Here is a 12,904-nt window from a genome sequence, read left to right as displayed (position 1 = left end):
TCCACCTCTCCACATCTGCCATGTCTGTGATTGACATCACTTCAAACCGACACTCGACTGAGCAAGGACGTCCCACTTGCCTAATTCACGTTGCCCGGATTCCTCCGTCCTTGTATCTCATCCATGCATCTCTTCCTCGCGTCCTCCGTTGGGTGGAGCTAAGGAGCGAGGAGAGGACGTGAGGAGATGCAAGGAGCAAAAAGAAGCGACAGGAATAAACCCATGGTCATCACCAGGTTCATGATGTGATCCTTTGAGATGCTCTGCCAAGCTTTTACTCGCTGCCTCTTTTAGTTGCCACGTGTTTGCTGGGGTATCAGACTTGTTTCCTTTTGAGCAATGTTCTGTGGGGTCCAAATCTGGTGACTGACTGGGCCACTTCAAACACTTTAACCTTTTTCTTCCCGATAGGATCCCCTGGTTAAGTCTTCTGTATGCTCTGGGTCGCTGTTTTACTGGATAATAAACTTCTGTCCAATGAGTTTGATGCCATTTCTCAGAATATTGGTGGAAAATATGTGTTTCTGTACTCTGTCAGCTGCCGTTCTGTTGCTGCCGTAACTGGTTACATCATCGGTAAAGACCACTTGAAATGGAGCCAGATGCAGCCATACAGGCCCAGGCCATCGCACTGCCCCCACCATGTTTGACAGACGTAGTAGCATGCTGAGGGCCAGATCAGTCCCTCTCTGTCTCCACACTTTCAGGTTTCCATCACTCTGGGAGTGGTTTATCTTCGTATCCTCAGTCCCTAAGACTTGTTTCCTAATCTCAACGGTCCCATCTTTGAATTTTCACATGAAACAAATGCAGACATAGGGAATTTTGCCTAATAGTCATCATTTGATTTGAAAACACAAATTTGATTAGTACAGAGGAAAAAAAACAACCAATTTAATACAGCGATCTCTATACTTCTGTATTTAACTGTATGTAAACAGTTTGCATCATCTCCCAAAAGGATGGAGTTGAAATATCTGACACAAACAGAAACTCATACTGTGAGAGCTACTGGTATCGCAAAAGATGGAGCCCAATTCTTTTCTTTTTTGGTTCTGCATTCTGATTGGTTCCTTCTGTTCTGCTGTTTTTCCCCCTCAATGATGGGAGTGTCAGTGTTACTGCAAAAAGAGCCAGCAGCCATATCACCACCACACAGACCTTTTCTCCTGTACGACGGCTTCAGCTGGGCAAGGGCAGAACTCAGCGCTGGGACGGCAGACCTGGGAAAACGAGTCATTTTCATGGGCCAGAAGGGGGCAGACTTCTCCTCTTTCAACCAAACAGGAACGCCAATAGGAGACCAACAGTCTTTGGAAAGATGAGGAGTTTCACTGAGGCGCTGGCTCACTGTAGTCATTGAAAATGCTTATAAGAAGCATGATGATCCCCAGTGTCCTTGTCAAATTCAGAACTAGACTCTTAATCTGTTCAAAATTTTCATAAAAGCTAGCAAACATTTTCCATGTATACGAAAGTCAGTCGTGAGTTAACATTTGCTCCTGGTCAACACAAAATCCAGAGACAAGTAATTTTATTTTAGTGCAGAAACAAAAAACAATCAAGAATAGCTTTCCCCCCAATATTCAACATTCCATCTGTACAAACAAAACACTGGCAACTGCAATACTTAATTCTGGTCTGAGGTTAAATAACATGTCATAAGATAGAGGACATTTGTTCAATAAACTCGTTCAAATTCTTATAGGTCCCTGAATTCATAAAATCAAACAGTGAACAGCGAATTTGCAAACATTTGACCGTTACTGCTAGGCTGTATTTTTGCAAACATACAAATATAGTCATTAAGTAGCGTTTTGGTTTCAAAATTATGCCACAAAGAAAGTCAGCTCAATCAAAAATGAATTTATACATGATATAACGTATACTATAAATATATAATTACATTTAATAAACTGCCTACAATTTTTATATTAAATACCCAAGGACAGTGCATCACATGGCAGAATTTAGCATTTCCAAAATGCACTTTAGCCAAATAGTGTTTTAAGACTAGTGTACACCCACATCTGTTTGGGTGGGGGGGAAATGACTCAGAAGTTTTACAATGCATTCAAGCTGCATCTGCAGCATATATTATGTGTTTTCAGGAGAAAGTAAAAAAAAAAACGGGGGGGGAAACTGGCCTTCAGTGCAAGATCAATAAAAGGGACGATTCCCGTTCCTAGACACACACAAAGTGATGTCACCGTAGCCTTAAAGAAGCTTCTGAGTGTTTTACACACCAGCTGCAGCTCTCACTACCTTTTTTTCCCCAAAATAAAGCGATGGGGGGAAAAAAAAAGAAAAAAAGAAGAGGTGCAGAGGGAGGTGGGTAACGGCGAAAGCAATACCGGTTTTTTTGCTCTCCAGCTGGAAACGGACACGCGCACTCACGGAAAAGAACACTCGGACTAGAACCAGACGAGCTGGCGGGGGCCACAACACTGCAGGGTCCGGGTGAGCGGGAATAGCGGGGTGCTGAAGGGGGGGGGCGAGGGGGGGCTCAGCACTCCCTGGGCAGCAGGGAGAGCCGCTCAGAAGATTTGCTGCTCAAACAGGATCTTCTCGAAGCCCGCCGGCGGGGTGTGGTAGAAGTCAGAGAACTGGCAGTCCAGTATGGCGCTGTCGTCCACTGGAAAAGACGGGACAGGAGAGGTTAACTCGCCACAACGTCCTGCGGGTACCCTTCTATTCATAAATTTAATTTAAAGGAGTACCATGGTGGTTGAACGTGACACTTCCCAGTTGTCTTCAGGCAACAACAAAACAAATGTGCATAATTTTTTTATTCTTCAGTCATTTCAATGTACTTTAAAATTTTTAAGCCTAAATTTCCCACTATAAAAATTCACCCGAACCGTCTGGGCGTGGTAATGAGAACTGTCAGTTAGCTATGATTGACAGACCGTTCCCCGTTACCATAGCTACCCCCATGATACGCTCTCTTTGGGAGACTGAATTTTCACAAGCTAGCTAGCTTAGTAGTATATCAAGTATCGATAGATAGCTAAGGTAAGGACGTTGACTTGTATCCAGTTACAATTTTTGCTATCTAGCTAGCCAAGTTAAGATAAAAGCACAACTATAACGTCCTCATAAAAGCGAACTAGCAAGCTAACGTTATCGATAACATTGCCTTATGAAAGCAAACCTCCTAGCTAGCTAACGTTAGCTAGCTAGCTAAATGAATATAACCAGAAATAATCTAAAGGAACTCTAATTTAAGTGAACCTAACGTTATTCAAATATTTGCATTGTCTGAACAGCAGGACGGTGTGTCCTGTCAGATTTCTTTACGGGGCGTGGAAATAGGAGTGGTTACTGTATTCGTGACGTAGAAAAATGACAACTTTCTCAACCGGTTGAAAATGGGACGATGAATTTAAAACGCATATTTCTCCAAAAATACAGAACGGACATATTTAATACTTTGCTCATTGTGTTTCTTCAATGCCTCTTGTGCAAATAGCACATAAAACAGAGAAAGTGTGAAAATCACCATGGTACTCCTTTAAAAATTATTTTCTGAGAACTGACAAAACAGAAAGAGAACTACACTCAACCATGCTGGGCATAAACATGTAATGCTCAGTAAAGACTCTTGGCTATAAGCACATAGTGCTCAGTAAAGACTGCTGGCTATAAGCATGTAATGCTCAGTAAAGACTGCAGGGAGTAAGCATGTAGTGCTCAGTAAAGACTGCTGGCTATAAGCAGGTAGTGCTCAGTAAAGACTGCAGGGAGTAAGCATGTAGTGCTCAGTAAAGACTGCTGGCTATAAGAATGTAGTGCTCAGTAAAGACTGCTGGCTATAAGCAGGTAGTGCTCAGTAAAGACTGCGGGGAGTAAGCATGTAGTGCTCAGTAAAGACTGTTGGCTATAAGCATGTAGTGCTCAGTAAAGAATGGTGTATCAAAAGCATCCTTACCCAGCCCCATTCAAACCCAGCCTCAGACGTGGCAGTAACACAAATGACTGAACATAAAAACTATTAAAGTGTCCCCCCTGGTCTCCCAATAAAACTGGATTAACACAGTAATGTGCACCATATAAACAGAGCTGCTGTCACTGGGCAAGTCTGGCAAACCCATGAGAGCTTGTTACAAAAATGTTTTAAAATGTACCCCACCCCACTCCCCACGCAGTGGAGGGCAGTTAATCTGACCCCCTCGCCCCCTAGTGGCTGTAATCTGCTACTGTCAAAGGAATCTGTTTACGCTGGAGTGGCAACATCTTCAGGTCGACAAACAGCAACAGGAAGATCAGAATCTTTTCCATTCTCACCATATACCACGGGGAGAACAGTTCCCCGGATTCCTGAGGCGGGGCAGAGCATGTTCTTCCCGTTTAAATACAAGTTCATCTCCACGTGGTCGTATGTGATGCCCTGAAAACATAAATTAAAGGGAAAAGAAAAAAAAAAAAGAGATGAATCAAGGGCAAATTAAAACACTCAGCAGTACATGGGTGAACAGAAATAATTTTATATTAGAGGCATCACATAGCAAGGGCTCTTCAAAGCAGTGAGTGCAAAGTATTCTTCAGTCTGATTCTGAGACCCGATAACGTGCGAGAGCCCATCCAGATAATTTCTCTGCATTCTTCTCCTGACACGCATGAAGCGTTTTCCTCCGACTCGTGTCACTGCGAGCCTGACGCGCCAGCAGCGGAGCGATAAGCCGCCTCTCGCGTCACGTGCTTCTGAGAGCGCACGCAAGCCTGCGCTCGCCAGAGCTTTCCAGCGCTTTCCTGCGCTCGCCTGCGCTTTCCTGCGTCTTCCTGCGCTCGCCTGCGTTTTCCTGTGCTCGCCTGAGCTTTCCTGTGCTCGCCTGAACTTTCCCGCGCTCGCCTGTGCTTTCCTGTGCTCGCCTGCGCTTTCCTGTGCTCGCCTGAACTGTCCTGCGCTTCCCTGTGCTTGCCTGTGCTCGCCTGCGCTTTCCTGAGCTTGCTTGTGCTCACCTGAACTTTCCTGTGCTTGCCTGTGCTCGCCTGAACTTTCCTGTGCATGTCTGCGCTTTCCTAAAGCAACAACTAAAGGGCGCAGAGAGCACCGTGGCGGCGTGAGCGCGGCTCTGGGCCAACAGCGGGAAAAAAGTGGGAAACAATGCGACTCAGCTGACAGCTTGTCAAATACTCTGACAATCTTCATGGCAATAAAGTTTTTTAAAAAATGTTTGTTTTTTTTGTGTTTTTTAAAAATCCAGCACGACAGCCCAGCCCATTCCCCCTGCCTGAGCCAATCAGAAGCGCCGCCAGCCCCAGCCCCTCACCACTATATCGCCCTCCTGTGGCAGGCTGTTGGCGGGCAGGCGGTTCTTCTCCTCGTTGTTGTGGTACACAGACCCGTCGTGCCTCAGCACCAGGCTGTGCATGTCCCGGCCCATGGGGATCTGGTTCAGGTTTGCCTTCTGAGTGGCCACGCCCACACCCCACACACCTGGGACAGAAGCAAAACACACACACACACGCGCGCACGTGAGACAGGAAAACACGCGCGTGAGACAGGAAAACACGCGCACGCGCTTGCACGTGTGCACACACACACACACACACGAGACAGATGCAAAACACACATACACACACGTGAGACAGGCATATAAACACACACAGGTGAAACAGGCAAGCGCACACACACATAAGACAAGAAAACACACACGTGAGACAGGCAAACACGCACACGTAAGACAGGCGAACATATACACACACACACACACGCACACACACGTGAGGTAGACAAGTACACACACACACACACGCGCGCGCACGCATGCGAGACAGGCAAGCACACAGACTCTAATAGTTTGTAACTTCACCTGACCTTGTGTCTCTCACTGACTACAAGCCATAAATATTTAACTGACTATCTGTTACAGACACTCAACTGGTGTCTGTAGAGCAGTGTTTGGGGAGGATGGAGCCCGGCTGTACAGCAGAGCTGGGGGAACAGAGTCCAGCTGTACAGCAGCGCTGGGGGAACTGAGCCCGGCTGTACAGCAGCGCTGGGGGAACAGAGTCCAGCTGTACAGCAGCGCTGGGGGAACAGAGTCCAGCTGTACAGCAGCGCTGGGGGAACAGAGTCCGGCTGTACAGCAGCGCTGGGGGAACAGAGTCCAGCTGTACAGCAGCACTGGGGGAACAGAGTCCAGCTGTACAGCAGCGCTGGGGGGAACAGAGCCCGGCTGTACAGCAGCGCTGGGGGAACGGAGTCCAGCTGTACACACTTCCTGGGTACAACATTCAGCAATTAATGCTAAGTTCTGTTTAAGGTTTCAATGTTGTGTTTTTGCCTACCACATGTACATGCAAGTACCATCTGTCATCCTGAGGGCTGTACCCACCTGTGGACTGGATCTTAAATTCGAAGTAGCTCTTATTCTGATGGAGAGGCGCGTTGGCCAGACAGCCGCCAGTGCCACAGATTCTTCTCCCGCTTTTAACGATCACGACATCTGTGCCTGCAGAACGTAAAATCATCCAGTGAATTTCACCTCTCGTTTCAAAAAAAGAAAAGCAATACATTTTGAAATTTGCCAGAAGTAATATGGTACGGCAATGTCCCAGCAATATAGTAACATACAGACATTCCTACAACCCTTTAATGAACCACCAGTAAGCCTAATATTACAACTTTTTCAGTAACAATAAGTAGAACAGGACTGCACAATCCTGTTCCTGGGGAGCTAACATCCTGTAGGTTTTTTTCATTACAAACCTAACAAGACACACCAACATTCAACAGCCATTCAAGCTGCTAATCAGTTGAATCAGGTGAGCCAAATTTAGAACTGAAACGAAAACATATAGATCTTCAGGAACAGGACTGGTAAAAGAAAAATAACTTAAAGACAATGTTAGTAGCATTCGAATCATTAATAATTTAATAAAAATAATAGCCTTTGGGCGCAAAGATATCTGGTGACGACGAGCTCGGTAAGATAAGCTCAGTAAGATGAGCTCAATAAGTTTGACGTACAGTAGGCCAAGTAACTAAATTAACGCTACTTCTGAATCAATTCCTAATAAGCAAGTACGCATTTGAAATATTTATTATTTTAGACACCCAATGACGTCAGTCTACGTTTGAAATCTATTAACTAGCTATTATCAATTTAACTTTATTTAGTAGGCTACTCTTGAATACACTGAGGGATCAAAGCCCTCTTTTCACCCTAAGATTGCGGAGTTGACAAAACAGACACTATTTACAAAATACAAAATTAAAACAATCAGCAGATAACTGATGCGAATAAAATATAAGTTTACTACTAATAGCCGTATAAATGAACACGATCCAACGCTGATCTCTGCTCACATAGATAGGGAAAAATGTTTTTATACAAAATGCAGTGATGGATAGGTTATCATACGAGTCACCGGTTATAAATCTTAGTAACGAATGATAGTCAGCATTTAATGGGCTAAGTGTAACATAAATTCTACAATTGTCCTATCTGTAAAGGTAAATCACACCAGCTGTAAATTCCCAGACTAATATTCCCGTTCTGAACGCAGACTTCCCCTAGCTACTTGCTAAGGTTAGCTACCTACAGCCAGGTGACCAAGAGAACAGTAAAAAACGTTTACCTCAGTAAATGTACGTTACATATGCATATGCCACTGGCTCTTACCCATATGATGCGTGTCTAACTGGACTGCAGGCATTTCTTTAAGAGGAACATGCCCAGAACCACCGTCTCCGCAACACCCCAAACAACAGGAAAATAGAGCAGCCATTTTCGCCCTGACAGCGCAGCGCTCAGACTAACGGGAAACGGAAATGAAACATGCGCATGCCAAAGAGCGCGTGTTGCGCGCTGCTCCGGAAAAAGCGCGAGCGACCCCTGTTGGGTACTCTACCCCACTCCTTTCCAAATTGTCCAATCACTAGTGCGATAGCGGTTTCTCCATTCAAATGGCATGGAAACAAGGGGAAGAATATCAAGGTCAAAATATTTATTGTGGGTGACTTTATAAATAATATTAATTATTCTCCAAAGCCAGAACATTCACATTTTTCTTTACATTGCAACGGATTTTCATGCAAGCTAATATAGCAAGTTATAATTCAGTAGCTACTTTAAATAGCCTAGACACAACACTTGAATAAAGTTAGCTATCAACTAGCCTGATGGAGAGCGATACGCACTGTCGTTCTTACACCATATTACAAAGAGCGTGGCTTAATTTTTGAATCCGAATACTGACGACACATGAGATATGGCATCCTCGCTTACAATAATTAATGTTTACTGGTCAGGTAACGTTCGTCCATGACAGTAAAGAACGCGGTTGAAAAGGCATTACATACCGCCTAATGTCAGTAGCCTATTAACGTCAGAGTGACTCGCCGCCACTGATTGGCCAATACAAGTTCTGTATATTTTTGTCCTAAACGATGAGTAATTCGAACAGGCGAATGCAAGCCACGGGAAATATAGAGAAAGTACCGCAAAATAAATAAATAAAATGAAAGAAATAATGCGGAAATTTGTGACCAGTGGCCAAGACAAATTACTTAAAGCCACGAACTACTGTTTTTTATTTTTATTTTTTTTTAAATATCAGGTTGTAATTGAACATTTTGTATCGCATATCTATTGCTTAGGTTCGTCGGTACAATATAAGTTATATATAGGCTATATGCGTGTACTTCTATATACTATATCTCAATGGACGTCAACAAGGACGTATTAAGTCGAAAGAGAAAATAGTAGCCTACTGATTAAAATCGGTGACGAAGAATTTGATGGTGGACTGTACTTTCACATTGTGATGTTTTGCATAGCAACAACCCCCCCTCCTCTCGCGACGTGGTAGGGATCTTCTATGTTTGTTATTATCTGAAGAAAAACGAAAATGGTATCAAGTGCTAAATTGCCTCTGATTGTCAGACACATTCAATGTGCATTATTGGGCTAATTTTCTCCGCTTGGGGATCACGTGAAATATTCGACAGACGTGGGTAAATATGTACCATAGGCTAGTAACCGTAATTTCTCTATTCCCAGAATTCTGTTTTTCCAGTGCTGAATCAGTTAATTTCCCCGCCCCCCCTTCATGAAGGGCGAAGTCTGCACAGCAACAAGCGCCATGATTGCGTTTCACTGTGCGTCTCAGAGACTTGGTGAGTGCGTTTCTGGTCCAATTGCACGTTGCTTTATGCGTGCAGAATCTGTCATAATCATTCCCAATACATCGCGAGTAGTTTCAGCAGCTATAAAACAGCTTAATAACGGCAAATCATTTCTTGAAGTGTTTAAAAGCGTGCAGTTTCCGCGAAAATGCAGCATACCGGATATTGCGGAACACGTAAAATACTCCCGCGTGCGATTAAAACAAGCGATACTTTAGTGCGTAATAACTTTAATATTAGGTGTCACAGTTTACTTTAGGCCGTGACAAATCTGTTATGTCGCGATTCTCTCTATAATTAATAGCACGGATAATCGCTTTACCGGAAATAATAGCCTAGTTGTACCACTTTGAAAAGTAGGTCGATGAAGGAAAACTGGTTTTTAGATTGTATTGGTTGCAAGCCAATATCTGAGATTTTTGGTCGATGTGGTGATGTTTGCAGATTTATCGCTATTTCTACGAAGTAGGCTACATTTGGCGTCCTCCGCTCAATTTTCTGACAATTGACGGTCTTGCTGGCTGAAACAATATGTAAAGATGCACCCGATTTCTTGGGAAGCAGTGAACATAATTGAGGATTTTATTGCGCGCGTTGGAAGCAGTCCAGCTCATTGGCACGTAGAGCGGTATAAATCACTAATACTTCCTTTATTGATAGCCTACTTGCGGTAGCTGAAGTGTTGTCTTTTGTCGGGTTTTCAGAATACCATGGAGCTCCTGGAAGAAGACCTCACCTGTCCGATTTGCTGCTGTCTTTTCGAAGACCCGCGAGTCCTCCCCTGCTCGCACAGCTTTTGTAAGAAATGTTTGGAGGGCATTCTGGATGGAAACCGAGGTCCCACGTGGAGACCGCCGTTCAAGTGTCCGACTTGTCGGAAGGAAACCCTGCACAATGGCATCCACAGCCTTCAAGTCAACTACTCCTTACGTGGGATCGTGGAGAAGTACAATAAAATAAGGATGTCCCCGAAGATGTCGCTCTGTCGACAGCACAGCTGCCAGCCGCTCAATATATTCTGTGCCACGGACTTGAAACTGATATGTGGGTTTTGCGCTACAACGGGGGATCACAAAGGGCACAAATTTTGCGCATTGGAAGAGGCTTACCAACAAGAGAAAACCGCCTTCGAAGAACTATTCAAACGCTTCGAAAACTGGCGAAGCGCTGATGTGCTGACCTGTTTGGAGTCTTTAGAAGCCAGCAAGAAGAAATCGTTACAGCTGGTTACCAAAGACGCCGAAAAGGTAACCGAGTATTTCGATAAGTTGATATGCACACTAGATCATAAGAAAAACGAGATACTTTCAGATTTTGAAACGCTGAAGTTGGCTGTGATGCAGTCGTACGACCCAGAGATAAACAAACTGAGAGCGGTCCTGGATGAACAGAGGCGAGCCCTCAGCATCGCCGAATCGTTCAAAGATGTATCCGATCCGCTCTGTTTTCTCCAGCAAATGCAGGAATTTAGGGAAAAGCTGAGGGTGATTCGGGAAACTACACTGCCCTCTCGAAGCGACATGGATGTCGGATCCCTGATGAAAAACTTTGACGTAAAGAGCTGGGACTCTGTGATGCTCAGAGATGTGGACAAGCTCGCGGCTCCGCACGAGGACGGCGCCTACGGCTCCGCCAGTGTAAGGTTTTCCAAAGCGTTGTGGGGACTCTTCGTTTTAGTTTGTCTCGCACTGTCTGCGCTGTTGTTTGTGGAGCCGGCCGACCTCTCTCTAATTTCTGCCCGTGTCTCCGCAGTCGGTCACTCCTACTTACCGGCGACGGTAGAGGTGGCCAACTACGCTGCATTTTGCTGGAGCGAGGTGGCTAGGGTGTGTCTGTCTCTCTATGAGGTATGCCAGAAGTGTGTCTTCGGTCTGCTTAATGCAACTGCAAACTTAATTTGCTGTTGCAAGCTGCTTTAGGTTTGTTTGTCAGTCCAGTAGCTCGCTCTGTCATATGTATGCTTGTGCGTTTCCTATTCCCCTTTAAAGATATGGATCGCAAAGTTGTCACTACAAATAGTTTTTTGCTCTTACTTTCCCAGGCAAAGTGTTCTTATTTCCTATTTCTGTTAACGAAAGTAATTAAGGAGGTTTGCGACTCTTATGAGTGGGTGAAGAATCATCTGTAAATCCCTCGAATTGCTTCTTGACAACACCTCGGTGCTCTTCAAGATTATAGGTATGCGGTATATTAAATGTATATGTAGTGATACGCCATATACGTTAATCCATGTTGTACTGACATCGGGTTTTCCCTGCGGCAGTAACTTTTCTAATTTGCATAATAAAATTGTTGCATCTGTGTTTTTATCTTTAGCTAGTTATTCTATTTTTTCATTCTTTTTTTGGGGGGGGGGTCTTTTTTTTTTTTTTTTTTGCTGATACATGTTCCATTTTCCCTGGTTTGCGTCAGCTGTGACGTTGAGACACGATTCTGTGTGCTGGCGTAGGATGATGAGCTATCGCACCATAATTAAAAAAGCAGTTCCCACTCGGGTTCGTCCCATGTAATGCTGCAATGTAGGCTATGCCAGCAAACAGATTGAATGAATGAACAAATGGGAAGCTGGGTGATGCAACTTACACAATACCAGTTCAAGGTTAAAGGTTGCATAACGGACGAAGATTGGTGCCGTATAGGACGTAGACTGCAGAATTGTTCAGATAAGACGACCTATTAAAAAAACGTTTAAAAAAGTTCTCATTTTCAAATTTAGATTGATATCTTGCCCCCCACCCAACTTCAACAACCAATAAAAACCGTTCCTGTTCATCCAGAATCATATACAATATCCTATCAGACGTAAAAATACTGGTTCAGGATATTTTGTTTCAAATTGCATTAGTGTCAAATCTTCGCGATCGTTATAACATTAAAGGATGATAGGTACGTACAAACAGACACTGTCGCACGTAGGCTATGTTTTCACATTTGACACACATTCTCAATGGTTAAATTACAAAGGGGTCGTGCTGAAAATGCTTAATTGTTTATTGCATAGTTTTTCTTTGAAGAAAGAAAAATTCAAGTTTCAGTTTAGTCAGACCTCAGGTAAACATCATATCGTGTATTTCCACTTTATTTCATATCCTGGAAAGGTTTCTGATAAAGTTGCTTAAAACATTTAACGCATTCAAATTAAAAGCCTAGTTCAGTGTTTACTGCTCTAACTAAAATCGTGGTATAAATTACAAAAATATTAGGCTAGAGATGCTGTACCCAACACGACAGCAACGAACGCACTTTAAATACCCATCACAGTCCAGAGAAAGTATATATAGCCTTCTGTTGCCAGGCAAATCACTAATGAAAGTGAACCTGGTGGATTTGTTCACAATCCGGTGTGTATAGAGCATTTCAAATGCAAGAAAAATGCTGCTCATTTTACGCCACACACCGCTCAGAAATCACACACGTTGCCTTACATGTGAACGCCAAACTTAGGCTGCACTTTTTTTTTCCTGATATTGACTAGAAAGTTAATACAATTTAACAGCCAGCCAGTTTCACAGTTCAGACAAAGGTGCTACTTTTATAACTTCTAAAATTTTGATTTAAATAGAAAGGATTCTTTAAATGCACTTGTTTTTACCCAAGTGCATTTAAAGAATCCTTTCTATTTAAATCAAAATTTGAGAAGTCACCTCATGGGCCATGTGTATTTTAAGCGATTATTGATATTTATTGCCACCAGCCCCAAAACGTAAAGGCGCTGGTCCCATATAGTTTAAAATTTCACACTTATTCAGCATTATAATCTAGAATTTA

At 43.6% G+C, this 12,904-nt stretch overlaps 2 protein-coding genes across 8 annotated transcripts; one reads left to right on the top strand and one right to left on the bottom strand.

The window, feature by feature from the left end:
• Window positions 1-1,517: 1,517 nt before the first annotated feature.
• Window positions 1,518-7,813, bottom strand: LOC135240867 (SPRY domain-containing protein 7). Its single transcript, XM_064310878.1, has 5 exons — window positions 7,632-7,813; window positions 6,342-6,458; window positions 5,274-5,440; window positions 4,288-4,390; window positions 1,518-2,635 (listed from the first exon to the last, which is right to left on the bottom strand). Exons 1-5 carry the CDS (start codon window positions 7,735-7,737, stop codon window positions 2,538-2,540), a joined length of 591 nt encoding a protein of 196 aa, XP_064166948.1. The 5' UTR covers window positions 7,738-7,813; the 3' UTR covers window positions 1,518-2,537.
• Window positions 7,814-8,441: 628 nt separating this feature from the next.
• trim13 (tripartite motif containing 13) lies at window positions 8,442-11,451 on the top strand. Of its 7 annotated transcripts, XM_064310874.1 has the most exons (3): window positions 8,442-8,816; window positions 9,012-9,127; window positions 9,841-11,451. In XM_064310874.1, exon 3 carries the CDS (start codon window positions 9,847-9,849, stop codon window positions 11,053-11,055), a length of 1,209 nt encoding a protein of 402 aa, XP_064166944.1. In that variant the 5' UTR covers window positions 8,442-8,816; window positions 9,012-9,127; window positions 9,841-9,846; the 3' UTR covers window positions 11,056-11,451. The 7 variants fall into 7 exon arrangements, with proteins under 7 accessions (XP_064166944.1, XP_064166945.1, XP_064166940.1 ...); XM_064310875.1 differs by lacking the exon at window positions 8,442-8,816 and having other exon boundaries at window positions 8,993-9,127; XM_064310870.1 differs by lacking the exons at window positions 8,442-8,816; window positions 9,012-9,127 and adding an exon at window positions 9,179-9,353.
• The last annotated feature ends 1,453 nt before the right edge of the window (window positions 11,452-12,904 follow it).

This window comes from Anguilla rostrata, chromosome 15, assembly GCF_018555375.3.
Source record: "Anguilla rostrata isolate EN2019 chromosome 15, ASM1855537v3, whole genome shotgun sequence".
In the NCBI taxonomy this organism is placed as follows: Eukaryota; Metazoa; Chordata; class Actinopteri; order Anguilliformes; family Anguillidae; genus Anguilla; species Anguilla rostrata.
Note: the sequence above shows the minus strand (reverse complement) of the source record. Positions and strands in the feature narration are given on the sequence as shown.